Here is a 27,135-nt window from a genome sequence, read left to right on the forward strand (position 1 = left end):
ATTTGTTTGTGTATATGTGTTTGTGTGTGTGTGTGTGTGTGTGTGTGTGTGTGTGTGTGTGTGTGTGTGTCCACATTACCTCGCCTGAGAGTCCCGGTCTATCCTGCGGAATGTAAAGTTGGGGATGAATCGTCGTCAGGTACCAGTGGAAGTCCCTGCAGCCCAAAGTCATCTTCAGCTGCTGGCGCTCGGTAATATTGGGCCTCTCAGACTGTAATAAAGCACTTTTTTGTACATTCTGTGCTCTTTCCGAGTTACGACAATATCACTTGACACCCACACACACCTGCCGTATAAAATGAGCCAAGGTGTCCCGCCTGTAGAAGATATTGCGGTACGTGTCCATCCACGTGTCAGCGATGCGGATCTTGTTCCTCTCAAGTTGCTCCTGGTCTTGGAGGCGGCGGAGCTGGTGGTAGTCTAAGTGGGCCACGCGGGAGCAGGGAACCACCTCCATGGAGCCGCCGCACAACCACACCTTTGGAAAGCATGAGCAATAACAGAAGGATTAAGTTTCGTTTTCCTGCTTGATTCCGTCTAACACTTGAAAGAATGCGAAAAGCGTTCTTTTGGTTCTGCGTGCTGCACAATGTCATATTCGATTCATCACAAGATGCATTTCCCCAAAATGGCGTCTAAAGGTCAAGGAATATTTTCTTGCTATGTTGATCGCTGGTGGAAAGCAAAACATTCCAAGGCTGTGACTTGAGCACAACATTCCCAACAACTTGGCAAAAGGCAACTGGATCACCCAAGCGCAGCGCAGCTCAGAACATGAATCATATTTCTTCAGGCTGATCTCGCTGGATTTCAAACAAAAACTAACCCTGATTGACAGCTCAATTTGTTCCCCTCCCCACAGTAGAATCCCCGGATCAAAGGCTCCCACGTTATGGAAGAAATGTCTGTCAACGGCCAGAACTCCACCTCCTAAGGCTGGACTCCTGTTGCGGTCAGAATCAAAACAGGATGAAATAATCACAAGGACAGAGGATTGAGAAAAACATCCCACTCTGGTGTTAGAACGCCGGTACAACGGAAGTTCAACTTCGGGCTGTAGTCATGACACAAAGAGGCCATAACAGAGGCTGTAAACTCACAGTACAGGTTCAATCGCCAAGTCTGAGTCCCCGTCCAGTAGTTGCGGTTTGGACTCCCACGAAAAGTCCAGATTCCAGTCAAAAACTCCCCACACTGGCCACCGGGTGGCGTTGTACTTGAACGTGTCCCTGTGGATCACATCCAGGATGGGGGAAACTACTCTGGTCCTGCACAAAGAAACACCACATGCATGACGTGTGCGCCTGTGTCTAATAACACGCCGTCTTTTATTAGTCTCGGCTGTGGTTAGCATGTGTTTGAAATATTTCCATCATGTGGTATTGTCCTAAAAATAAAAAATAAAAAATGTCACTGACAGAGACAAAAGATGTTGAGCAAAACAGAATAGCGGACCATCACGTGACCATTTCCAGACCAAAGATGCGCCTAATTGGAATTCTAATTGTAGCCACACTGCAGACGGACTGAGCAGCACCAGATCACGAGATCAGTAACCTCTGCTGTGGAAAGCCATTTGAGCATTTGTCACGCTACTAGCGCACTCAATATCAAAATTTTGCGCATTCATAGAATGACGAGGGCTGACTACTTGAATGACTGAGGCATATTTGAAAAGTTTTTTTTTTTTCCTGTGGTGTTTTTTTTCCCCCTATTACTCTGGACTCGAATTACATTTCTGTACACAAATAGAATAACTAAGCGTCACTAGTTGAACAACTGTCTGACTAGTGTCAGTTTTTTCCCCCTCAACTACTGCCTTATCTGTGTACTAGTCGAACAACGACGGTACACTAGTATACCAACAATGTTACTAGTGAGGCAAAACTGTGCACAAGTTGACATCTGCGCGTTACCAGTACGAATAGTGACGCGCGACAGGTCAACTTTTAGAATTTTATGTCACTAGAAATACGAGTCGCATGCAGTTAACAAGTGCAAAATGTTGCCTCCCTCATAGCATGTCGTTCTACTAGTGCATTAAACGGCAAAGAAATGTACCCCGCACTCCGCTCTTACCTGTCCTGGGCCACCCTCTCCAGGAGTGGTTCCAGCCAGCCACTGTGACATTCACAATGCGAGTCCATGAACACCAGGACCTCCCCTGAAGCTTTGGACGCACCCAGGTTCCGGCACCCGCCCGCCCCAAGACGCTTTGTGCTGCGAATCAAATGCACCCCATCCAGCTGGGACACGTATTCACTGAGCATCGTCTTCAAGTCATCTGGAAAGAGACAAAGTGGGTGAATGGATGGATGGTTGCATATGGAGATATGACTGTGGATGGTAACATAGGACCAGTTGAACAGGCGGATGAGCAAGATATATACTTTGTCTTTGTTTTTCTCTTACCAATGAATTTTAAAAAATATGAATGATGGATGGGGAGTAGGAGGGCTGAAGAAGGGAGAGATGGGAGGAGGGATGATCGAGAGTAGGATGGATGGATGAATGGATGCAGAGTAGGACGGATGATGATGATGAAGGGACAAATGGATGCATGGATAGGTGGGGAGTAGGACGAATGGACGGATGGATGAAAAGGGGGCAGATGTTAGGATGGGAGAAAGGATGATGGTGAGTAGGATGGTGGGATGGAAAATAGGGTGGATGATGGAAAGAAGGAGAGAGTCGTAGATAAGTAGATGAATGAGAAACTGATGAGGACAGTGTTGGTTTGATGCTGGATGGGAGGATGAATGGATGGATGAACAGAGTTGGATGAATGATAAATGAGTGAAGCAGAATGCATCAGGACATATGGACCACGACCATACTATAATATGCAAGCTCAGTGCCATCCTGTCGGCACGCATACCATGTGTACTGAGATCGTCCACTAGGAGGAGCTCCAGTAAGAAGGATCTGGGCGTTGTGTTGAGGACGCTATGCAATGTGCGTAAAAGTGTGGACCAAGCCTCGTCGTGAAAGCAGATGACCACGCTGGCAGAGGGCAGAGATTCACTGTACTGCTCGCCAAGACACCTGTCACAAAAGAATATCATCTCACACTCAACAACTTACCCGCCATCGAAATGAACGATGCGGGAAAAAAATGGTTTTGGTTTCGTGGCGGACTCACTTAGGATGTCGCGTCTCGGGCAGAGAGCGATCCGGCGGCGCTCCTTGTCCCACACGAGCGGACAGAAATTCCTTCCTCGCCGCGGGCAAGAGCACCTTGTAATTTCCCTTCTTGTGCGGTGGGTCTTTTGTGCCCTGCGTGGACGCCACGAACAAAAGCTGGTCCTCTTTCAGCGAGTTGATGGGGACGAAGTCGGGTACAAGTTCCAACGCCGCGTCTCCGAGAAGCTCCAAGTCGTCCGGCGGACGAAGGCTCTGCTGGAAGGGGCGGCGTGGGGCGCCGACTAATTTTTGCTGGGAGTGACGTTCCCCTCCGTGGAAAAGGTCAGCAACGATCAGCAGAAGCAAGGTGAATCCAAGAAGCAACAACCATAAACACAGTATCCGCCGGTGCAAGCCCCACAGCCCCATTTTGCAGAGAGGCACCAAAACTTAGCCCTGTTCAATCCTGAGTTCCATTGTCGCATTCAGTCCACCCCAAAAAGTAACCCACGGCACCACGAGTGCACCAAGCACGTTTGCATCCATTAGACTCCGCAACCAGGCTGTCAAGAGTCCCAGAAAGTCCAAAACAGTGGACTAGATTGCTTATCATCTGGGACTCCCCGCGGTCCTAAAGCCGGCACGCGTTTTTGGCTCGTCCAATAACACATTTAACATGTGCGCGTCCACCTGCTTCTCGCTGTTAACACGAAGTAACAATCAAATATGAGATACGGAGGCCGAAATGACATAATCACACGGGGGAGGAAAAAAAAGGCTTACTTAAGTAGTTTTATGTCGGCCGTTCCGCAAATCCGCACAATCGTATGTTCCTATAAAACATCAGTGGTGGGAAGCGATGAACTAAAAATACATGGTCAGTTTACTTACGTATATTTTTTTCCAGCTGTCCGCATTTTATGCCAGTGTGTATTTTTCTGACAACTTTAGGGTAATTGCGACACGAAAAAAGGATCCAGGGAGCATTAACTACAAAGGCAATACGTAGGCTTGCTCTGAGAAGCAAGATATTCCCCATCCTTGGCTTTAGTTAGGAAATCTTACATACACACGCACACCTTTTTTTCATCTGATAATGCCGGAAAGCAGCAACAGTCAAGTCCAGTTTGGATCTCGTGGTTTTGTTTTTTTGGCAGCTTGAGGGCTCATCTGGATGGAAGATAAGACCATGGAAAATACGGGTTTTCCCTGCAGGTTGCTATCACAGTCAGATTTAGGTTATAGCACTGCCTAGTGGCAGTAATTTTTTTTTTTTTTAATCCCTTGCTGGACAAATATTGACATTTTAGTATAGCTTTTGAGTTCACTTTTTTGATATGTATACACCAGGTAAAATTATTTTAAATGATTTGTTTGTACATATAATCATAAATGTCATAGTCGTGTTTATTTGGTGATTGGTTGGGAAGACTGTTTTTTTTGTTTTTTTTTTAATCCTGGATCCATTTTGAACATTGATTTAAATTTCAAAATAAATACTGTCTAAGCCACAATGGAATTACATCAACTAAAATCAAAGGACTTGCCGTGAAAAGGCCAGCGCACACCAGCTGACGTACGGTCCACGTCGGTTTTATGCATGTTGCTGGATGCGTATGTGATGATGACGGACAAGCAGCTCACCTTCCGTGCATTTTGTACAAAAGCTCACTTCCCCCCCCCTCCGCTCGGGATGACAGGGCAGCGTGTCCTCTCGGGTTTGTGATTACGGCGAGGAAGAGAGGAGGAACGAGGACAACGACGACGGGTTAAGCCGGGGTTCATTTCGGTGTTGACGCGCGAGCGCCGCTAATGTAGCGCGTCAGGATAATTGTTCTTTCCAGGAGCCTTTTTCTGAGAAGGAGCAAAAGAGAGGCTGGACCCAAAATGAGAGGCCTGCGTGGAGGATAAGAGAAGGGGGTCAGCGGAGGTCAATTGCATGTGTTCTGCTGGGAACATGTTCATTCATAGGGCAAATGGGGATGTCAAAAAAAAAAAAAACAACTTCATCTATTTCCAGAAGCAAACACTTCCATATGTCGTCTACTTGAGCCAAAATACGCTGAGACGAAGAGGCGTTCCCTGCCAGCACATAGCAGCACCACATGTGCACGTGCCCCCCCCCCCGACCCCCCTTAACCCACACACACACCCACACACACACACACACACACACACACACACACACACACACACACACACACACACACACACACTCGGAACGTGTCTGCATTTCACCTCTCGATTAAATAACACGGCATGTGCCCAGTAAGAGAAAAAGAGAGCTTTAATGCACGGCCTGTGAACCTAACACGAAGACTCTAAATCACAGGTGTCAAAGTCAAGGCCCGGGGGCCACATCTGGCCCGCCACACCATTTTATGTGGCCCGCGAAAGCAAATCAAGCATGTCAAGTTCCATGATGCTTGCTAAAGTCTGAACCAAAATTTCAAATTATGAGATGTAATCCACAATAACAGTCATTATTCTTGACTTCTGATTTTAAAACTAGTTATTCATCAATTGGCGCCGGTGCTTTACAAAATTGACGGATGCACAGACTGTGGTTTTTATTATCGCTTCTCCGATGAACTGAACAAAAATAATGACGAAGGTATACGAATGACTCTTAAAAATGTACTTTTGTGGGACTAAATCATAGTGGCATAAATGTGGAAGTAGTTTTCTTTTTGTTTTCAGTCGAATGAACCTAACATGCAAGCGCAATGCACTCAGGAAGGCCAGAGCAGAGATTTAAAAACCTCAGAACAATGAGGCACACATGTGAGCCAGTAGCCCGCTGTGCTGTTTTCGCTTTGACGTTTTAAATGGAAATTAAATTGGGCAGAGACCTTGTGACGGGTAATCGCGCTGAAACAAAAACGGCAATCACGCTGGATGACACGCAGTTTGTCCACTTTGCTTCTGCTTTTGGGCCGCTGTGGCGCAACGAGCTCGGGCCCATCGTTGGGTCAGTATGGGTTCAAGTCACAATCCCGTGGACAAACACGTGCCAGCGAAAATGGAATCACATTCATGCAATTGGACCGTCTGGGGGATTTTTATGACTTTGTTCAGTTGGTCTCATTAGAGCCGATGTTTGATTCCGAGTATGGATCAATTGAATTTCGCATCTAAGGGCAGGACACACCTTTGCGCGATTTAAAAGCTGCATTCAATAATCCGAGACCACACGTATCGTGTCTTAACTTCACTTTGAGGATTCTTCTTTAGAAGTGGACAGAAGAAAAGAGGAAGAGGATGCACCTCACTCCTCATGACTTGCTTGCCTCATGGCACCCTAATGAGGGATGAGATGTGTCTCGTTAACAAGGGTCACATGTCTATGTGCTCACCCGAACCAGATTCAATTATTGCATGCAAGCACACAAACAGGCAAACCGCAGCAGGACGAGCAGGGTAGTGGGAGAACATCAACTCAAGCGCAGAGGGACGACTTGACTTTTGGGCTTTTTTTTTTTTTTTTTGGAGGGGGGAGAGATGGGAGTCTTGAAATATATTTTTCTTCTGGGGTGCGTCGGCTTCGTTCATCAAGCGGATGGACGCAAAAGTAAGACGTCGGCGAGAGAAAGGAAACTTTTGAAATGGGTCGCTGTATTTCATTTAAATGCGTGTGTTTGACGCTTGCTTGCTGACTTGTATTGTGGGGGGTGGCAGAGGACAACTCCTGTAAATGTTGGCTATTTTACTCACCGCGATGATGTCCTCCCTCCGGCTCGCTGTTGCAGTCAGTCTCATGAGTTTGATTAGCCGAGTCGCCACCGGTGACAATTGACTGCGTACTTTCCAACTCCTAAAAAAAAAAAAAAAAAAAGTCTGTCAACGCTCAGCAACACAAAAAATCGAATGCAATCACTGACATGTTACACTCAATGTTGATTATTGATGGTTTTGACGCAACGGAATGACGTTGCGGCCAATGTTACTGCGTCACATTTGGACAAGAATGAATGTCTGATACAAAATATTTCCTGGCATCGTAATTCCATTGCACTGCAGATGAACACGTTTAAAAAAAAAAAATGACATGAATACAAATGTGTGAAATATTCAGTCATTGCGCATGAGGCGGGATACACCCTGGACCGGTTGCCAGCCAAGCGCATTCTCGCCCGTGGTCGGTTTAGAGTCCTTGATGACACTATGCATAATGCAAACTTTTGCTTTAGCTTTTTTTTTTTTTTTTGTCTGGGTAACCGTTCCCCGTTTCTTTCTCCAGCATATGCTGACATGTTCCCCCACAAGCACAGCGCCCGAGGAAAGTCTCCTTTCCCCATCCCACCCATCCCAGGCTGGACTCCCGACAGCAGCCCATGGGACGACTACCTCTACCCGCCCATAAAACCCAAACCCAAGGAGCTCATGCGCAGACGAGGTGAGTTCAACACTCAAACAAATGTACTTTTTTGTGACATCTGAGCCTGTTTAATTGAACGCAAAGTTATTACTCCGCTGTAGGAATAACAAAAGGTCGATTTTACATTCTGACATCTTGTGAAAGAGTCATTAAATGCTTTATTGGTCACAATATGTCACTTTCACAGATGGATGGAAAAAAAAAAAGACTGGAATAATAATTTCTCACATTCCACATGATGAGCTCTGAAATCACTCGAATTAATGTGCCCCGGCGCTTGGTCTGTTGAGTCTTGTAAAACCGTTGAATGTCACAGGAGGCAAACCCACGGTGCGCCTCACCAGCGACAGCCCAGCGCTCAACGGTTCCGTCATCTCATTCACGGCCAAGCTGGAGTATCCGCCATGCCAGAAAGAGGACGACAGCGGGGAACTCGTGTGGGATGAGCACTGTGATGACGGTACGGAGCTGGAGGCCTCAGGTGCTGTCAAAATGGCCCTGCCTGGCCTTCATATCCCTTATAAACCGTTTGGAGTATATGCAACAGCGGTCCGCATCACAAGACTTTGCTTTATTGCAGCAAACGGACAAGCGCGCTCGGGCTACGTGTACAACTGGACGTCGTGGATGGACGACTATGGCTTTGGCAAATGTACGGACGCCAGCAAATGCAATGCGTTCCCTGATGGGAAGCCCTTCCCTCAGAGCAACGACTGGAGGCGCAAGAACTACGTCTACGTGTGGCACACGATGGGTGAGGAATCTCCACACACCTCATCACATTCATTCCACAACCACGGCAAACTTACAGTGAGTATAAAAAGGCTGCCCCGGAGACAGCTGGGACAGGCTCCAACACACCCGTGACCCTTGTGAGGATAAGCGGATTAAAAAATAGATGCGTAGATGGATATTTTGGTTTCCTTATGCGACACAAAACAATGGTTCACTTTCATGGCTGAATTTTTATCAGCTCCTGTATGTACTGTATTATAGTGTTGCACTGATTGAGCTTTTTATTTTAATCTTGTAGCGCAATAATTAACTGTGCGATCAGCCCTATTATTTTTTGGTCATCATTTTATTTGTTTTCTTGATACAGGACAATATTTCGAGACATGTGACGGCCACTCCTCCAGTCTGAACCTCAACACCTCCAGCATCCCTCTGGGAGCTGAGGTCATGGAGGTCATGGTGTACCGTAAACGTGAGCGCAGGAAATACAGTCCCTTGAGTATGGACAACATTGTTTTCTACGTCACGGGTAGAGTATACTCTTCTTTGAAAGTATGGCCCAAAAAGTATTTAAGTGCTGTGATATTTGTTGCATTCATCAGTTCCAAAAAATTGCTTATTTGAAATAGAGTTGCTCATCTTGCTGTTTGCGTCTTAACTGGAACACCGAAGAGGGAGCATAATCCTCCACTGGCTGCGTCTGCTATTTAGAATTCAAGATTTTTTAAATTTATCTTTAGATCTCAAAATGGTCTCAACACACTTTGCCTCTCGAAGCGTCGGTTTTTAACAATCAAATATGGCCCCTCAGCACTAAAAGTTTGCCCACGCCTGGTTTGTAACCTAGGCGAGATTTGTCCATTGATGGTCTCTGTGCTTGTCCATGTTAAGACATGATCCCAGTGGCGGTGGACATCTCCCAGAAGTCTGCGGTCAACCAGTCCGCCAACCACGTGTTCTTCCGAGGCGAGGATGTCGTCTTTCGAGTGCATCTCCACGACCCGAGCGGTTACCTGAAGACGGCGGTGGCCCTCGACTATATGTGGGACTTCAAGGATGGCAACCAGGTGGTGACCCACCGCGATGTGACCACGCACGCCTACAGCACGGTGGGCAACAGGAGTGTCAAGCTAGTGGTGGAGGCAGCGTTTCCAACAGAGTGTCCGCCTGCTACCGCCACCTCCGTGCCGACAACGTCCACACCGCCGCCTACTGGTAATAATACTATCCGTTATAAAAATATTTATACAACCTTATTATTGCTAATAATTGTCCTTGGTGGTCATGTTTGTATTCCACCTGTAGAACGCCACACGTCTCCACCAGCCATGACGACGACCCCCCAAGGTGAGCTCGGAAGTGCCTGCGTTGCTAATTTGCACGTACCGCAAACATGGCTGCCGGTCCCATGAATTCATGTCGTCATGCCACTTCTTGCAGCCATCTCAGTGATATCCAGCTCATCTCCTGTCACCATGACAATGGGCTTGCCCACCACAGAAGTCCTCCCATCCGTTGATTCCAGCGTGACCCCAGAGTCGACCCTCTGTGCTCTGCTTCGCAGCAAGCGTGTGCTCGAGGGCAACGAGTGTGTCCGCTACGTGCACGGAATCTTTGTAGGCAACATCAGCATCATCGGTGGGTGTCAGGCAGTAGCCATTTTCTTTCTACCCATCCGGTCTGATCTGAGAGATGAAGGACAATCAGAGCAAATGAGGATTAAAGTGGGCTGACTCCATTCCTTTGCATCTTTAAGTGCAAAAATGAATACTGGTCAAAATCATAGTTTAGTTCCAATTTTGACTCACTGAGAGCAGTCCATTGTCGCAATGAACACATTTTCCTGATTCATCACTGCACCGCATTTTTTTTTTGCCACAGAGCCCAAGCGTCCACTGCAGAGCAAGGCCAACAGCCGCATTGTTGATGTGTTGGCTGCCAGAGTAACCAAGACTGACATCAGCTTCCTGGTGAAATGCCTGGGCAGGTGTGTATATCACCTTTTCATGTGACGAAACATTGTCGATCTCGGTCTGTTTGTTTAATGTGTTTATATATATATATATATATATATATAATATATATTTTTTTTTAAACTTGTAATTGCAATACAGTAAATATTCTTTTTCTAATCTTCATAAATGTAAGTGCAGTGTTAATTTTTAAACTGCACAACACATTACAGTGGCTTACAATAATATTAAAAATGCTCTTTTAAGTTTGAGAACCGCTGATACTCGTCTTACCTCCTCTTCAGCGTCCCCACTTCGGCGTGCACCATTGTGTCGGACCCCACGTGCACTTCGGTGCACAGCATCATGTGCAACGACGTTCCTCCTTCCGCAAAGTGCGAGGTGAACCTGAGGAGAACTTTTCTCAAGCCGGGGACCTACTGCGTCAACATCACGTTGCAGGATTCTCGTACCATGACACTGACCAGCACCACCGTCACCATTAACAAGTTGCAAGCGACCCCTGGTGAGTGAAATGGAGAGTGTTCGAGTAAGTCTACTTGTTTGCAAAAAGTTTATGGACAATTTCCTCTCCTCAAGAGTCCAAGAACCCTCATACTATTGAAGTGATCCTATCTACAAGCGCCGTACTGGGAGCTTTCTTTGCATTGATTGCATGTGTTGTTTACAGGTAAGTAATTCTTATCTTTAGACATCCTTTAAACAATACTGTTTTGTAAAGAACACTGAATTAATCAAAAATATGGTCAAAGACAATACCGGAAATAAATCTTGAAGACTTCCTTATTGGAATTGCATGCAGATTTGTCACACCTCTCCAGTTGCTGATGTTCTGCCCAGACAGTCTGGATATTCGGAAACTGGAATGCAGCTCCTTTGGTCAAAAACAACTGGGCCAAAAATAACCCCATTATGTGTCAAAAAGAGACTGACTGGTATATTTGTCACATTATGAAATAAGGGCCATGATAACTTTTAGATATATATATATATATATATATAGAGAGAGAGAGAGAGAGAGAGAGAGAGAGAGAGAGAGAGAGAGAGAGAGAGAGAGAGAGAGAGAGAGAAAACGGTTATTTTCCGTTTTACCTTCTCAAGATTCATCTTTTGCTCTGCTTCCAATGTCAGCTTGACAGGTGTGACGGTTATAAGTGTTCGTTCGGGTCGAGCAACTTTCGGAGTTTTTGTATTAGCTTGGTTCAGAGCTGGGGCAGAGGTTTTATCCGGTAGTCAGAGTAGAAGCTTGGTTGGTAGATGGGATGATCAGTTACTTGTGAAGGTGAAAACTCACGTCGCTTGAATGTGGCTGTCTGAACTGTAAGGGTAATAGTTTATCCAATAAAACTCATACTTGTACTTATCATTCAAGTGCGATTTAGCTTGTGGTGATTTGTATAGTTTTATAAATGGTACAACTTACCACAGTTTGTTACAATTATCCCAAAGTGCATTAGCAATGCGCTCGCTTGTCTTAGAGCTAACAGTTAAAAGGGGAACTAAAAAAAAACAGTTAACAATAAATATATTAATTCAGCAGTAAAAGTCACCCGCTTTTATCCATCTCAGGTACGTCCAGTTTGCCATTTGCTGTCGACTAAATATGACATCACAGTTACTCAGGTAATAACCAATCAGTCACGCCTCAGTTTGCGAATGTCACATGACCAAACTCAGTGAACAGGTGAGCCGTGATTGGTCGTTACCTAAGCAACTGTGATGTCAGTCCACAAGTGGTAAAAATCAAATGACCATCTGACCATCCCCTGAGCTGAATAAAAGCAGATGAATATTATTTCTTAACTCAAATTGTACACACACAATATTAATCAGAATGTCATGTTTGGACTCGAGGGGGCGCATAAAATACAGTACAGTATTGTAAACGAGAGGGAAAAAAAGCTTCTTTGCGCGTGCGTGCGCGCACACGCAAACACGCCATTTCGAGGTGACCACCAAACTTTTCAATGGTAGAGTTGCCAACTCGTGATGCCGCACATCTTATTTTTCTTCCCAGACGCCACAAGGTGTACCGGCCCATTCGTCGGTCGCTGTTGGAGGATGCCGGCAACCGCGCTGGGGTTGCAGGTAGCGTGATGCGCCTGAGGGAGGCGCTCTTCCCCTCAAACGAGGAGCGTCATCACCTGCTGACCGAGACGCACCAACTCTAGTTGCTTCTCCCTCATGGCACTTACTGTCACAGTTAATGGTAAATCCAATGCATATATAAAAAAAAAAAACGAGGATCAAACGCCATTAAATGCTAAAGATGACTTTAATATTCACATAACAGTATATGTGCTTAAGATGTCAGGAGAGGAAACCATTATGTATGTAATCATTTTGCAGGAATACATTATGCAATATGGTGTTTAAAGAGTTTCTAATAAGTGTGAAGCAGCCAAGCTTGAATTAGCAATGAGACGTTAAGAGCGTTACGGGGTCTCGAATAAAAGCTGTCAACTAACTAATTCTTGTCAAGAAGCAGTTTCATGAGAATTCTCTAAACACACCAGCTCCAGGGGTGTGTGTTTGCAATTAATCACTGTTATAAATCCAAGATTATTCTTGACTTTTACAAGGAGAAGATGTGAACCTATTCTGGAACCTATGAAAGCCACTTTTGCTTTTATGGATAACAATTGACCATTCAATATAAAAAATAAATAAATAAAGAAATCTTTGGGCTTCATTTGATTAGCAATGATTTTAAAAGAAGTGGGCCATATAATCTCCAATACAAATTATCAGCGAGTGATGCCGTTTCCTGCGGGCACGAATGCAAGAACACTGACAGAAATAAGACTACATCTCATAGATTAAAAAAAAAAAAAAAAAAAGAAAAAACTAGGATCGGCAACAATATAATTTTTTTGTCCTTTATTCAGAGGCATTTGACAAGTGGAACTGTGTGAGGGGGAGGTGAAGGGGCACAAGCATGTTTGCAGACGGGGGGTAAAGGGGGGGTGGGTTCATGCTGTAGTTAGATCACTTTCCCAAATAAAAGGGGGACCCCAATCCCTGAATTCAGTCCCATAGTAGAATGTTACACAGCCAAGAAATGCTAACAGAAGAAAATGGCTACCAAGAGAGAGAAAAAAAAAAAATCAGCAATTGAGTAGCATTTGTGAAAGACAAAGGGAAACAAGACAGGACTTGTATCTATTTTGTAGTCTTACAAATTAGAAAAAAAGGCAGGCCCTTTAAAATGAAAAACAACAACAACAACTGCATTTTCTCATCAACTATTGAAAGCTAAATCAAAACAGGTGATTTGACCTTTTTTTTTCCCCCGCCCAAAAAAAGCAAAAAGTTCAAATACAAGGAAGCCACACCACCAAAAAGAGAAAGCAGAAAGACATGGTGATGGTTGGAGGAGTTCAATTAAGCCAAAAAGAGTACATATAAATACTGAAAAAAAATTTTTTTTGATCACTTTCCATAAATTTTCGCAATTCTAAAGAGTATACGATTTGTATTTTTTTTTTTAATTCATATGCGGGGGATAGGTATACGTGCGCGCTGGCGCTCAGTGGGGGCAGGGAGGGGGCGGGGGGCGCGCTCGGTGGCACAACAGCCGCCCCTACCCCGCCCCCTTTAGCTGAGGTAGACGGCGTTCTACTGTGGAAGCATGGATACACTCAACTTCTACCACAATCAACATATTTACATTCGGCATGATGACACAAATGAAATTGATTTTTTTTTTTTCTTTTCCGAGTCAGGGTTTGTACTTCTTATCCCTCCTAAGTCAGTCTGTGTCGATAAAACAACGTTACACTTGCGCGGGTCACAAAAACGTTCAAATCATGTTTTGCTGTAGCAACTAAAAAAAAAAAAAAAAAAAAAAAAAAACACACGCATCCATCAGTGCGACTCCCCCTACCCTCACCATGCAGTGATCGACGTTCACGTAGACTTGATTAAATTTGCTAAGCTGGTCGGGTTCGGGCTTTGACGGGCGCAGAATCCATAAATTTTCGCAATTCTAAAGAGTATACGATTTGTATTTTTTTTTTTAATTCATATGCGGGGGATGGGAGCGGGATTAAATTCTAACAAATAGAATGCCTCTACTTCAAATACTTGTCTAAAGAGGTAGATCAAAACAAACTGCGGAGAAAAGGGAGGGTGGGCGTGGAGGGGAGGTCAGAGGGGATCATTTTAAGTATCACTTGTGCCACTCAGTTTAAGCGTGATGTTAGGATGGCGCGCCGGTGTGGGGTGGTAAGAAAAGAAAGTGTTCTGGAAAAGGGCTTCTACCACAATCAACATATTTACATTCGGCATGATGACACAAATGAAATTGATTTTTTTTTTTTCTTTTCCGAGTCAGGGTTTGTACTTCTTATCCCTCCTAAGTCAGTCTGTGTCGATAAAACAACGTTACACTTGCGCGGGTCACAAAAACGTTCAAATCATGTTTTGCTGTAGCAACTAAAAAAAAAAAAAAAAAAAAAAAAACACGCATCCATCAGTGCGACTCCCCCTACCCTCACCATGCAGTGATCGACGTTCACGTAGACTTGATTAAATTTGCTAAGCTGGTCGGGTTCGGGCTCTGACGGGCGCAGAAGCGTTCGAGTCCACCCTGCACTATCTAACCCGGACCACAGAAATGAATTGAATTTCACGGACAAATTAAAGTACCGTTCCGGATAAAGTCAATCCCAAAACTAAATGGCATTGCTGTAATCATGTACGGTTGGCATTGAGTCGCAAGGTGTTTTGTAATTTTCTTTCCAAAAAAACAAAAAACAAAAAAAGAGATGGCTGGACCCTCAGGGGAAAAACTGAGGCGATTCTCTCTGGATACTCGTGTCAGCCGCCAGCTGAGGCGTGCCAACTCCGGCTCTGGGGCTGCTATGTACAAATAGACGTTATGTACAGGGTCATCTTTAGTCACTCACACACATGTACAATGCCACCGTAAAGCACTAGAGTTGAAGGCAAGGGTCAGTTGGCAGCCGACCAAAAAATTTTAAATTTTTTTTCTTAAAAAAATAAAAATGTTCAAAGACTATCAGCTTTATAAAGTATACAAAATACCACAAAAGCAAAAATAAAAAAAAAAGAAAAAAGGAACATTTTTTTTTTCTTCTATAGTTTTATATATATATAATCATTTTTTGTCTCTTCTGAGGTACTAGATCCTGAGGTAGTTAAGTAAAATGCATATTAAACTGGTTTTCCTGGGCAGCAGCATTTCAGCACCATTTCCCAAAGTGTCAGTCACGGCGCTGCCCTCACCTCTAAATATATATATATTTATTTATAGATAGATATATGCCTGGTGTTTGTTTATCTATGTATTTTTATATATATATATAATTCATCTATTTAGGACTATCTATAAAATGCATCCGAATTTATAAAATGCCACTTTCATTAGACGGGCAGGACACCCAGTTTATAATCCACCCCTTCAGGGGTCCTGGCCTCAGACAATCTTTCCCCTAAACGTGGCCCTACCAATTTGAGCCAACTCTCCCCCCCCCACCCCGAAATAAACCTCTGGCGGTCCCCACCAGGACCGTAAGAGCAATGCCTTTTTTTGTTTTTCTTTTTACACTCATGAGAAAGCTTCATTAACCAATTAAACACTGAAAAGTATCAACCAAATCCAAAGTCAACCAAAACATCTTTGTCGGGTTTGAAGTACCACACCAAAGAGGCGATAGGAGGGGGATCTTCATTTCTTCTTTGTGTTGCAAGTTTAAAAAAAAAAAAAAAAAATTCAAAGAAAGAAAAAAAGCAATCAGAGCACCAAGGACGAAAAAAAAAAAAAAAAAAAAAATCATAAAATAAAAAACGGGGAGGAGAAAAAAAAAGAGAGACACGCCCTTTGGGGAGGAGGAGAGCGGTCGAGGGGTGCGTACATGTGAGGGCAAGGTGACGTCGACGGGAGCCCTCCGATACATTCCTACAGTGATGCAGAGAGGTGAGGTTGGTGGCGGTTTAGAGAAGAGGAGTAGGAGGAGGAGAAGTAAGGGGGATGGGGGATGGGGGGGGGGCGTCTCTTAGCCACACTTGAACGTTCAAGTGAGGCGCGGAGGGGCTGGATGTTTTGGTAGGCTTCTAATAACCTTTGACCCCTGAGAAGAGCGTTCGTAACACCTCGTCGTCGAACCCCCCCCACCCCTCCCGGACTCCGCTGCATCCGTCCCGCCAACCGTCTTCATGAGTCAGGCAGCTTCAGTCACCGTTTTCCTCCAGCGCACGCTGGCACGTTATTTCCTGCGGGGCAGCGGAGGCTGAACGCCGGGCGCCGGCTTGGGCTGCTGCTGTCTTCTCACCTGAGCCAAGATCTCCTGAATCTTCCTTTGGGCCAGCTGCAGGGCAAAAAAAAAAAAATCGGTTTCATGTATGGCTTTGGTAAGATTTGTCCACTTTCGATTCCCAGAAAGTTTTGAGCCGATTAAAATAAATACAATAAGCACACGTGACTCAAATGGAGTACTTTTCGTCGTCCGCCTTGAGAGTTTTCCACAGCAATAATCGCCATCATATGGTGACATCATTTGACAAAATGGAGTTCAATTCCTTTTCGACAGTTCCCTGATGACGATTTTCCGTTTAGGTTCAGGAAAGGTTCCTATAAAAGGCTTGCAGATTTGAGCATCCGAAGAACCCCCTCTATGTCTTGCGAATGCTCGCAATATTTTGACTCCTGAAATCGCCTTCCACCAGGCTGCTTTCCTTGTCATACGGAAAACCATGCGAAAATGATTTCGCTTACTGTATATTGTCCCTAGAGGGGTCGGAAAAAGCAAATATCTTGGCTAGACGGGCTCTGCTTTTTGTAAATTAGCTCGGCTCTGTTCGCAGGCATGTCAAAGCAAGCAGTGCATGGTCGGGGGGAGGATGCGCTTTGAATTGCAGAAGCTTGCCGTCTCAAAAAAAAAAAATTCTGCCCGAGTGGAAAAAAAACTCTCCAGTTGATTACATTTATTCATAGCCCAGACCTAGCTTAACGCAAAGGCAGGGTGACCACAGCAAAATTCACTTCCTCCTCAAGGTAGGGCTTTTGGTGCCATGATGGCAAGCGACAGATCCTCGTCAACTGCCGAGCCGAGCACAGTTGCAGACTTGACACCTCCCTGGTTACGTTTTTGGGCCATGACCAACTTTTCAGGGGCGTGTCCTCGACTTGCAAAATGTTTCAACACGTCACCTTGTATGGTGCGCTTTTGCGAACCCATTCTAAATCTTTATGGAAAGGCTCTGAAATGCAACTTTGGGAAGAAGAAGAAGAAGAAGAAGAAGTCCCCACCTGACACGCAAAAAAGTGTCCGCTGATTTTGACGATGACCTGGTCGTTCTCGTCGGGGGTCTGGTCCCTGGGCACCACCACTTCGGCACAGGTCAGGTTCTGCAACTCGTTTACCTGCGACCAACAGAACCACCGTTTTAACGAAACCGCGGAAGCAAACGAACGGGCGGTCGCTCAAACGTTGGAAGCTTACCGTTTTGCCACCTTTTCCGATGACGCGTCCGGCAGCGAAGGAGGGCACCTTGATGTGGGCCTCGAGTTTCACCTCCTCCTTCGGTCCGAAGAAGTTCTCCTCTTTCAGTTTGCCAAAGATGCGACACTGAGCCTGCCACGGAACAGGGACAACATGGCAATTTAGCCTGGGAAATAAACTTTAAAGACACCTCCATTTATGCGTTTATGTGGGCGTGCGGCACCTTAAACTGAGCCTCTGGTGGTCCGACGATAATAACCATCCTCTGTTTGGGATCCATTCCTTCCGCGGGGGCGATCTGGAGGAGACGAGAGATGAGGCGACCCCGGCGTTTCGAGGAATTACGCGAATATTCGCGGCCGACTCACTTTGATGGAGGCGCCGGCAAAATGCGACAGCTGCTTGATGTGTTGACCCTGTTTCCCAATGATGGCTCCCACGGCAAGCGCGGGGATGAACAGGTGGACCGTCTCCGACTCTGGGTGTCCCTGGTGCGCGGGAACATATTATTGTTAATTGGGCCTGGATGCTGTCGCTCACAGCACCGCTGAACATCACAGACTCATCCCGGTGATGCTCTCAACAACGCGATTGCAGTCCAGCACCTTTGTTAGTTGGGCTAATATTACCACTACGCCGCTGACATTGGCAAAGCAGCGCTTTTGACAATGTACATAAAAATAAAAGTAGCAACGTAAAACGTACTGTACAGCGGTACCTCTACTTACGAACGTCTCTTCATACGAAATTTTCAAGTGACGAAACGCCTCAACGGGAAAATATTGCCTCTTGTTACGAAAGGTCAAAATACAGTCCGAGCTGCTCGCCGCAGCTCCGAGTTTCCTGACAGCAACATACGTGTAGCTGCTCTGCCATTGGCTATTACCGAGCCTCATAATGGCAGCCCATTGGCTAAGAGGGACCTCTACCGTATCTGTCTGTGTCGACGGACAGATCTGTGTCGAGACGGGGTCCTCACATTCGCTCCTCGGGCCATGAGGTGGGCCGATCGTTTTTTACGTAAATGTGAATCAACCGGAAAAAAATGGCCATCGCTCACTCTGCCGATGTTTGCCTTGGACATTTTCGGAGGATTGTTAAAAGCCGACAAAAGCAAACATCCTTGGGTCAGTTCTTTATAAAACTCCAGGCAAAAACGACTTCTCAGAGAGAACATAAACTAAAGAGGGCAAAAACAATGATGATGACGCAGTTAAAAGTGAACGGACCATCATTTTTATTCCTTGTTTTTTTACATTATGCACAACTCTCATTGATTGTGCAATAATCTAATTGTCATATGTATGGGTTACATATTTTGATGCATTTATGTGCTTCAGAAAACATTTATGTCTGAATTTTGCGGGGCGTCGAATGGATTAGGGTATTTCATATGGAAAATGCGTCTCTACTTACAAAATTTTCAAGTTAAGAAATTTCTTCCAGAACCAATTCATTTCATAACGAGAGGTACCACTGTATTTAAAAAGAAAAAAAAAAGTACTGGGCAATTCCATTGCAAGATGTTAGTTCATGTGAAAATGGACTGTCCAGCACACGGCCAAAGCAACAGGTGGCGCTATAAATCTACTTTTAAAGCCAGTTCAGCCTCCAGAAAAGCATATGGGGCAGTGAAATGTGGTCATCTTACGCCTCACCCATAAATTTGGCCAAACGTTACCAGGAAAAATATTTAAAATCAATCTAAAACTCATAATTCCAACATCTGCAAAATTACATTAAAAAGGAGGATTTTTTTTTTTTCGCCTTTCGGACAATGACTTCACAGAACTGTTTTCATTCCAGGAAAAAAAAAAAAACATAACAGATGCTCTCATGCAAAGTGCCACAGCGCACCACTTGCTCAAAGACACAACGAGCTTCCCCCCCCCCCCCCCCCCCCCCCACACACACCAACCACTCAAACGTTATCGATCTTGGATTGAGACCAATACCCCAATCAATACGCCAGCTCGGGGCCAACAACTTGCTTTGACTGCCTTCACGTCGAGGTACCGCTTTCCTCATCTCGAGCACTAGTAAAACATTAAGTAGCCAAGCTGCCGGTTCCCGCGCTTGCCGGTTAAAGGTCGCACACGGATGAGGGCCTGAAAGCTTGAGAGGTGGAAAGGGGGGAGGGGCAGCTCGAGACTGTTAGACGCAAGCCACCCCCGGCGAGTCATCCCGCAGCGAGCAGCCGCAAGCCGTGCAAAGCTCTTTGGGACAGGTGACTTACGGCGAGGGGCTGGCTGCTCGCCGACATCACAGGAGCCCAAAATGGACCCTCGCCCCCATAAGGACTGCACTACAGGAAGACAGAAACATCAAACGGGAGGGGGGAGGGTGGGTGCTACGAACTAACTAAATGATAGAGCTCCAAGATGCCGGAGCCAATCGCGCCAAAGTGAGTCAGGGAAACCCCGCTCGCGCTGCATGATCAGAGTCTACGGGACGCGCTACTTCAACAGGATTTGACAGGCCGCCACTTACTCCGAATGCTGGGCCGCCGGTTCCGGGAGGGGGGACGTGGGACATGGATGGACCCATGCCGGGTGTGCCACTGGGGAACAAACCGAGAGCGTTCAAGTTCAAGCCTGGAATCAGGTTAGACTGGAGCTGTGGGGGGCGGGGGGAGGGGAAAAAAAAAACACTTTCAGTTGACAAAACCAAGAGCATGAAGGTCTTCACCACAACACACTTGGCGAATTAAACTTGCAGTTCTCATTAGGTACACTGCAAAAGAGGAAAAAAAAGAAAAAAGAAAAAAAAAGAGAAAATCAAATCCATCACAATCCGTTTTGTTTATGAATGAGCCGCTTTGACGCAGTCTCGGATCGCAGTTTGCGGCCACGCGCGACAACTCCAACTCACGTTCATGGCAGCCATGTCGCTCTCGTACGACTCTCGGATCTTCTTCATCACTTCCTCCTCCGCTCTGGCGCATGCCTCGATGGAGCCCTTCACAGTGATGGTCCGCTCCGGGTTGTACAGGGTCAGGTCCTGAAGACTGCACAGATCGAGCGGCGCGTCAAGATTTACCCACCCCCCCGGAGCGCACGGAAGCGCTCTCAGCGGAAACTCTGTCGGAAAATATTTGAAAAAAAAAGATCCTACGGCGAGATTGTGATTTTGGTCCCCGTGTCCTGCTCGATTTTCTTCAGGTTTCGTCCTTCCTTGCCGATTAATCTTCCGACAAAGGTGTTGTGTACTAGAACCTTTAGTGGGATTTCCTCAGTACTGCAAGAAAAAAAAAAAAAACAAAAAACAATCAAAGTCACCTTCATGTTAAACATGAGAAGCCGCTTAATGTGTATTTTGAGGCTTCTCGTGGCCTTTTTTCCAAAGCCGTCCTCGAGGGCCACAATCTTGCATGTTTTACACCTTTCACAACAGCGTCAATTTCGAGTGTCGAACCGGGGAGGGGAGGGGAGGGAGGGGGCGGGGCTGCAAACTCACAACTTGGTGTCTAGTGCTTCCTTCTGCATGATCTCCATGAGGGTTCGGCAGGCGTTTGAACAACCTTCCGCCGTGGAGTGAATCGTGATGGGCTTCTCCGCGGCGCCTGCGTTCTCTTTCCGGTGAATGTCAATCCTGAAACGTGAGGATCAGAAGCGATGACGTTCCGCGCTGCCAAGTCACCGGCGCGCCAATTTCTCTCCCCCAACCCCCCCGCGACCAACTTTGAGTGTGTCTGTTTGGTGACGTTGCGGATGGTCGCGCCCTCCTTGCCGATGATGGCCCCGACGAACTGCGTGGGGACCAGCATGCGCAGCGGGATGTCCGACTGCACTTTGGGCCGGGCGCCGAGGCTCGGCGAGCCCGAGCGGGGCGGTCCGCGGGCGTTGAAGCCTCTCCGACCCGCCGCCGGAGGACCCTCCGGTGCGGCGGTCTCGTCCGGGATGTAAGACACCTTCAAAGCGCAGTTCTCCATCATGGAGCCGTTGAGCTTCTCGATGGCTCTGAGGAAAACAAAAGAGACGTTTGGCCCTTTGATCGCCTTGTGAATTCAGAGCGCGGGAAGGTTGATGCACAGTCGTGACGGAGCAAACAAAACCCGATGAAGCAGAAGTGCGCTGGTTTGATAAAAATCTCTCTTGAGCATCTCAGGCGGAACGCACGCAGTAGCGTCAAGCTCGAGCCGCGACGTATGCCCCCGTTTGCTGTACACTAACTCAATTTCCGAGTAGTACACGATGATAAACCTCTGCGGCATCCAAAGATAAGTGTGCGTTACCAGATACTCAGTTCAATTAACCGCTTCTTCTCGCGCGTAGAAACGGCGCACGCGCGCGCGCACACACACACACACACACGAGCCAATAAATTAGGTACAAAACATCTCGCCCAGAGTCAACCGTGATAAGCTCGGGCTCAACCGCGACCGACCTAAGTAAGGATGAGCGCGCCGGAAAAAAGGAAAGGTACATGAAGAACGGACTCCATCTTTAAAGCAAAAGCCAAATGAAAAACGTTTTTTTTTCTTTGCAATTTATGATGTGACAACTGATGTGATTTGCAATAAAAATTCAGACCTCGACTTCCGCTTTAACTGTCTAGGCCTGCAATCCGTAATAACAGGTAGAACGATACATTTAGAGGGGAAAAAAATGACATACTGTATCACACGACATGAACTCATCACCAAACAAGTGCGATTTACGTCCACTAGGGGGCACTAAATGGCAAATCTAACCCCCGTTGGCTTCAATCGCATCTACCTTTCTGCCAATGCAAGTTGACTTTTTTTTATTCAGCATATTGCAAAAACTAAGACAATTTTTCTAGAGAAGAAGGAAGAGGAGTTTAGAGGCGCGCGCGTGTGTGTGTGTGTGTATATACACTCACTGCCTGACCTGGTCCTTGGCTGCATATCGAACATTGACAACTGCAGTCTCCGTGTCAGTGTTGACTGTGAAGGAGCGTACAGCAGAGACATTCACTCATCATTTGACCATTTACTACCTTCACATGACATTTTTTATTCATTAAAAAAAAAAAAAAAAAAGTTTCTGAAGGCCTACAAATTCTGCAAGCCAAACCCACTTAAGAAAAAAAAAAAAAAGGCAACATCTCAAGCACGTGCGAATATTCACCTTGTTCACAGCATTCTACAGCCCCATACTGGGCCAGGACGCCATCCAGCACCTGGGGAAAAGCAAAGCCATAATTAGGACCACGGTCGGGCTTTGACCGGACCCTTTTGTTGTTGAGCGTAAGCCCATCCATGGGAACTTGTTCGTCTAGCTGGGCCACAGCATTAAGCGCCATTGGAGTTTGACAGTTAATACAGATGCAACATGTCTTTTTTTTTTTGTTTGTTTTTTTTGTGGTGGTGGGGGTCCAATGATCACACTGAAACATTTTGACCACTCAATCAGTGACTCTATGCTCAAAGACCCCCTTCAGAATCCAAGTTGGAACAAAAATGCCTTGAAAAAGGGGAACAGTTTTGATTTGCTTCTCAATGTTGGGTTGTTTTTTTTTTTGTTTTTGTTTTTTGCAACGGCGTGGAAGTACACTGCGTTTAATTCTGACATGCATGTTCACGACACGACTATCAAAATAGCCGAAATGCCTCGATGATAATGAGTATTCTTCACCACCGCAGGCTACAATCATAGCTAAACACTACCTCTCGGGTTAGCATCATTTTAAACAAGCCAGACATTTGACACAAACGCTTTTATTGTGATTCATTAGATTGCGCAAGTATATTTAAGGTTACGGCTGGTCAACGACGATTGACTTGACCCCCCCCACACACACACACACACACAAAACACACGAAATAAAGACGCTTGAATCTTTGGCGTAATTTGGCAAGTAGGAGAAACCTCCTCCTCCAAAAACCTCCAACACGCAGCGACGCATCAACTCGGCCACCTGGAGACCACAGCATTTGAATTCATTGATTCGCTCAACTGTGGGCGAGAGGGGGAGCAAAGGATCTAAGCAGAACCAAGACCTTTGACCATACGCCGTTGAACCCAAGGCCACACCCCCGCCCCCTTCCCCTCCAAGAGCTCAACCCCACTTCCTAGCCAACAAGACTTGCCCCCCCCCACCCCACCTCCACCCCTTCCACGCATGCACACACACCCCTGAGGCGACCCACCAACCAAGCAAGCTCCCGCCTCTTTGCCATGTCAACTGCGAGTCATTGGCTGCGCCTCCAGCAAAATGCGGCGGCGCCCGACGCTGGCTGGCTGGGCTGCCTGTCCTTCCCCAAGTGGGGCGGGAGGGGGTGGCCAATGAGAATCCAGGCCATTCAGGAAAAGGGTGGGGTGCATTCCAGCAGGAAGAAGGGGCTGGGGGAGGGGTGCGAACTCATGCTACACATTCTGTGAATCAAAGCACATGGACGGGGAAAAGAAACGGTCCGGGCCTTAGCCACCCACTACAGCTCGCGAACACGCCACGATTCTCGCCAGCTCGTTCACGCTGAGGGGCGGAATGCACCACGACCATTGTCTAATCTACCTGATAAGATACATGCGAGGGCCTTGGCATCAAAAGATCCCTGATCTTTTTTTTTTTTTTTCTGACCCTCCCCCCTCCTCCCAAGGGAGGGGGAGACCTCCTCATCACCTTTGGAGAAGGCAACCCTGGGCTACATGCTAGTAACACGTGTGGAGCCACAGTTTAAGGCCCATGTGTGGCGACGCCAGCGCTTGCCTTTAGAAAAAATAAAATGAAATAAATGCACACGGCGAGCCAGTCTATGGCAAGCTGGAATTGCACAATCACCACATCACGGTTCCCGTTTGAACAAGTATGTGTGTGTGTGTCATTGAGGAAATTCTGAATTGTTCTTTCCCGAATGGAACAACACTGCGAGCGCACACTGTCACCGCTGTACAAAGAAAATGGGAGTGAGGAGTTGGAAGGCACGGTTGGTGATTTAAGATCTAGATTAAAAAAAAGAGAGACCCCCCTAAAAAATAAAAATCATGCACCCTTCTCTTTCAGATATATCCCACAAATGTCGGAATATTGACTTCAAAGCGAAGCCAGTATGGCGGATAAAGTGGAATTTAAATGCAAGACTTGTGCACCACTCTCACACTGTTGCTCCACTCATACCATTTTTTTGTAGTGAGAGAGAAGAATTTGTTATATATATTTTTTTTTTAATGAAACTTGTGCACCATTCTCACACTGTTGCTCCACTCATACCATTTTTTTGTAGTGAGAGAGAAGAATTTGTTATATTTTTTTTTGTAATGAAACAACTGCAGAGCCACCTACACACTGTTCTAAATTAAGAGAAATTTTGAGGGTGCGTTTTGCCTAAAAATACTTCCCTTTGACATAATCGTAGAGCGTAGTGAATGGTGCCTTCTCTTGCTCCAACTCCAAAACTTTTAAATCCTCTTGTAGTGGGAAAGGACGCAATGTCCCATAACATTTGTACCCTTTAATTTTGCACAACACTGTAAACCGTGAAAAGACTTCAGTAGTTCATATACTGCCCCGTAATGGTTCTGAAACGATGTATCCCAAGTTGGTTTTTCTCCCCCCTCTCTTTTGTATTTATTTATTTATTTTATTCACGGTATGCACACGCTCAGACACACACACACACACACACACACACACACACACACACACACACACAGCAGATGTTTCAACATTAAATTCATTCATGAATTGGGAAGGAGGCGCAAGTAGTAAAACAAAAGTTATTTCAGGGGACAAAAAAAAAAAAAACAACAAAAAAGCGTAGCCTCTGCATTGCCCTTGTCAATCACCAGCGTAAATTTTTTAAACCTCTTTTTAGACAGTATAATTTATTTAATAAACAGCATTTCTTCCCCCCCCCACCCCGTGCCAGATCATCACTACATCTGCGCACACACACCTTTCGCTTCGACACTATCGTTGGCGCTGATAGACGCGGATTAGCTAAAGAAACTCACAGATTCACCACACGGCGCAAAGAGTGAGCCAATTCATTCTGAGACGCAAATGACAAGCTGCATTCCTGCACATTTCTTCTCCAAGTCCAGCCAACATGTCGCTTCTCCAAATTTTGTTGCGCATTACACACACAAAAAAGAAAAAAAGAAAGAATTTTCAATCACTGGCTCAAAACCTGAGCGTCGCCATGTCAAATCATTTGTTCCAACCACAGTTTGGCCCACCACTTGGTGAGCTCGCTTGGCCTGAGCTGAGGTACAGCCATGTGCGATCCCATGAAACGTGCTATGTCGAAACGCTCCCAGAAAAGGGGTGGGGGGTGGGGGGAGATTCCGCCCCCCCCCTCCGCAAAAGGCATCTGAATGAAAAAGAGGCCAGCTGGGGTGCCCCACCACGTACCAAACCCCGGAAACACTCGGTAGCCTGTTAGCACTCACCTCCCAGCGCATGTCAGGCGGGATGTTCCTGATCTGCAGCTTACAGCTCCTGAGGAGAGAAGAAGGGAAGATGATGTTGAAGAATGGCTAAATGCTGATATAACTTGATCGAGGTTCTCATGGATGCTTTTTAACAAAAAAATAGTAATTAAAAATAAATAAATGGGGGAGTCGAGCCAGCATTTATTCCAGCCATGTGAACCTCAACTCCTGTGAGGTCTCTGCCATTTTTAAAGGCGTAAACGGTAAAGTGTAATCCACTTTGCCATTGTTTGAGGAGGTATCTGGCCCATAAAAATGCAGCTAGGACAAGCCATTATTTCCAATACGATCGCAGCCGTTGCAGAGACTTCAGGATGTCGAGATTGAATTTAATTGGGTGGCTTTAATTGAAGATGAGATGAGCTAAAATTGCAACACACACACACACGGAACAAAGGAAACGTATGATGGACCATAAAAAAATAAAATAGACTATCTTGGGAACAGTGCACTAAACAAAAGTGGAGTCAATGAATGTCCCCGAGAGTGACTCGCACTTTTCCAGGGATGACCCAACTGTTGTGTCGGGGGAGGGGGGGTTGAGCCAACACGAATGGGGAAGAATGAAATTCGTGCACTTGTTCATCCAGCGAAGATGAGCGGAACAAACAGTGCTGACTGGTTCGAAAGTCGCGTTAGTCATTAAAAGCATTGGGGATGGACAGCGGCGCAATTAAGAGGGACACATGCAGGGGAAGCACGAGACGACAAAGCGGCAATTGCATGTTTGAGTGTTTTCCCTGCAGGAGGACGTTGTATAGAAATGGGAGGCCACTCCAAAGTCCGCTGCCTGTTGACAAACCTGAAGGGCCGTAACGTACATGAGGGCGGCCTCATGTGCGCAACAACAAAGTGGGAGACCAGAAACCAGGTCGAGCACGTTTACGCGCGTCTGGGGGGGGGTGTAGATGCAGCACCTTTATGAGCTACATCACACAAACCCTCAAGTGTCAAAGGGATGTTAAAAAAGACACATGAAGTTGATTATGCACTCCCCCCCCCCAAAATCAGGGGGCATAATAACATTCCAACCAGTAGCACGCATCCACTGCAGTGTACCC

At 46.1% G+C, this 27,135-nt stretch overlaps 3 protein-coding genes and 2 long non-coding RNA genes across 9 annotated transcripts in view; 1 reads left to right on the plus strand and 4 right to left on the minus strand.

The window, feature by feature from the left end:
• Window positions 1–3,934, minus strand: part of LOC109515236 (polypeptide N-acetylgalactosaminyltransferase 15-like) — a 7,445-nt gene extending 3,511 nt beyond the window's left edge. The window contains exons 1-7 of one of the 3 annotated variants that reach the window (XM_019868896.1): window positions 3,143–3,934; window positions 2,879–3,045; window positions 2,080–2,284; window positions 1,101–1,229; window positions 827–944; window positions 287–478; window positions 80–211 (exon numbers count right to left, since the gene is read on the minus strand). In XM_019868896.1, the coding sequence (XP_019724455.1) occupies window positions 80–211; window positions 287–478; window positions 827–944; window positions 1,101–1,229; window positions 2,080–2,284; window positions 2,879–3,045; window positions 3,143–3,552 (1,353 nt within the window). In that variant the 5' untranslated portion in view covers window positions 3,553–3,934. Of the gene's footprint in view, window positions 1–79; window positions 212–286; window positions 479–826; window positions 945–1,100; window positions 1,269–2,079; window positions 2,285–2,878; window positions 3,046–3,142 lie in introns of all 3 variants that reach the window. The other 2 variants (XM_019868894.1, XM_019868895.1) reach the window with 2 other exon arrangements.
• Window positions 3,935–4,233: 299 nt separating this feature from the next.
• LOC109515240 (uncharacterized) lies at window positions 4,234–9,730 on the minus strand. Of its 2 annotated transcripts, XR_002168147.1 has the most exons (4): window positions 9,623–9,730; window positions 6,838–6,937; window positions 5,618–5,619; window positions 4,693–4,977 (listed from the first exon to the last, which is right to left on the minus strand). It is a non-coding gene; the product is annotated as an uncharacterized LOC109515240 (long non-coding RNA). The 2 variants fall into 2 exon arrangements; XR_002168146.1 differs by lacking the exons at window positions 4,693–4,977; window positions 5,618–5,619 and adding an exon at window positions 4,234–4,293.
• Window positions 5,731–13,393, plus strand: gpnmb (glycoprotein (transmembrane) nmb). Its single transcript, XM_019868893.1, has 12 exons — window positions 5,731–6,694; window positions 7,364–7,519; window positions 7,818–7,961; window positions 8,082–8,255; window positions 8,604–8,765; window positions 9,128–9,451; window positions 9,542–9,583; window positions 9,677–9,874; window positions 10,118–10,223; window positions 10,494–10,714; window positions 10,789–10,879; window positions 12,227–13,393. Exons 1-12 carry the CDS (start codon window positions 6,625–6,627, stop codon window positions 12,378–12,380), a joined length of 1,842 nt encoding a protein of 613 aa, XP_019724452.1. The 5' UTR covers window positions 5,731–6,624; the 3' UTR covers window positions 12,381–13,393.
• Window positions 10,625–11,811, minus strand: LOC109515241 (uncharacterized). The gene is made up of 4 exons (XR_002168148.1): window positions 11,633–11,811; window positions 11,302–11,527; window positions 11,023–11,099; window positions 10,625–10,711 (listed from the first exon to the last, which is right to left on the minus strand). It is a non-coding gene; the product is annotated as an uncharacterized LOC109515241 (long non-coding RNA).
• Window positions 13,394–15,990: 2,597 nt separating the features above from the next.
• igf2bp3 (insulin-like growth factor 2 mRNA binding protein 3) overlaps window positions 15,991–27,135 on the minus strand; it is a 16,984-nt gene continuing 5,839 nt past the window's right edge. Inside the window, exons 3-16 of one of the 2 annotated variants that reach the window (XM_019868897.1) lie at window positions 26,033–26,081; window positions 22,769–22,820; window positions 22,521–22,584; window positions 21,356–21,634; window positions 21,132–21,266; window positions 20,790–20,912; window positions 20,547–20,682; window positions 20,166–20,291; window positions 19,912–19,980; window positions 18,044–18,163; window positions 17,899–17,973; window positions 17,676–17,807; window positions 17,483–17,596; window positions 15,991–16,541 (exon numbers count right to left, since the gene is read on the minus strand). In XM_019868897.1, coding sequence (XP_019724456.1) covers window positions 16,440–16,541; window positions 17,483–17,596; window positions 17,676–17,807; window positions 17,899–17,973; window positions 18,044–18,163; window positions 19,912–19,980; window positions 20,166–20,291; window positions 20,547–20,682; window positions 20,790–20,912; window positions 21,132–21,266; window positions 21,356–21,634; window positions 22,521–22,584; window positions 22,769–22,820; window positions 26,033–26,081 — 1,576 coding nt within the window. In that variant the 3' untranslated portion in view covers window positions 15,991–16,439. The remainder of the gene's footprint in view (window positions 16,542–17,482; window positions 17,597–17,675; window positions 17,808–17,898; window positions 17,974–18,043; window positions 18,164–19,911; window positions 19,981–20,165; window positions 20,292–20,546; window positions 20,683–20,789; window positions 20,913–21,131; window positions 21,267–21,355; window positions 21,635–22,520; window positions 22,585–22,768; window positions 22,821–26,032; window positions 26,082–27,135) is intronic. The other variant, XM_019868898.1, reaches the window with a different exon arrangement.

This window comes from Hippocampus comes, unplaced genomic scaffold (genome assembly GCF_001891065.2).
Source record: "Hippocampus comes isolate QL1 unplaced genomic scaffold, H_comes_QL1_v1.1 scaffold401, whole genome shotgun sequence".
Taxonomy (NCBI): domain Eukaryota; kingdom Metazoa; phylum Chordata; class Actinopteri; order Syngnathiformes; family Syngnathidae; genus Hippocampus; species Hippocampus comes.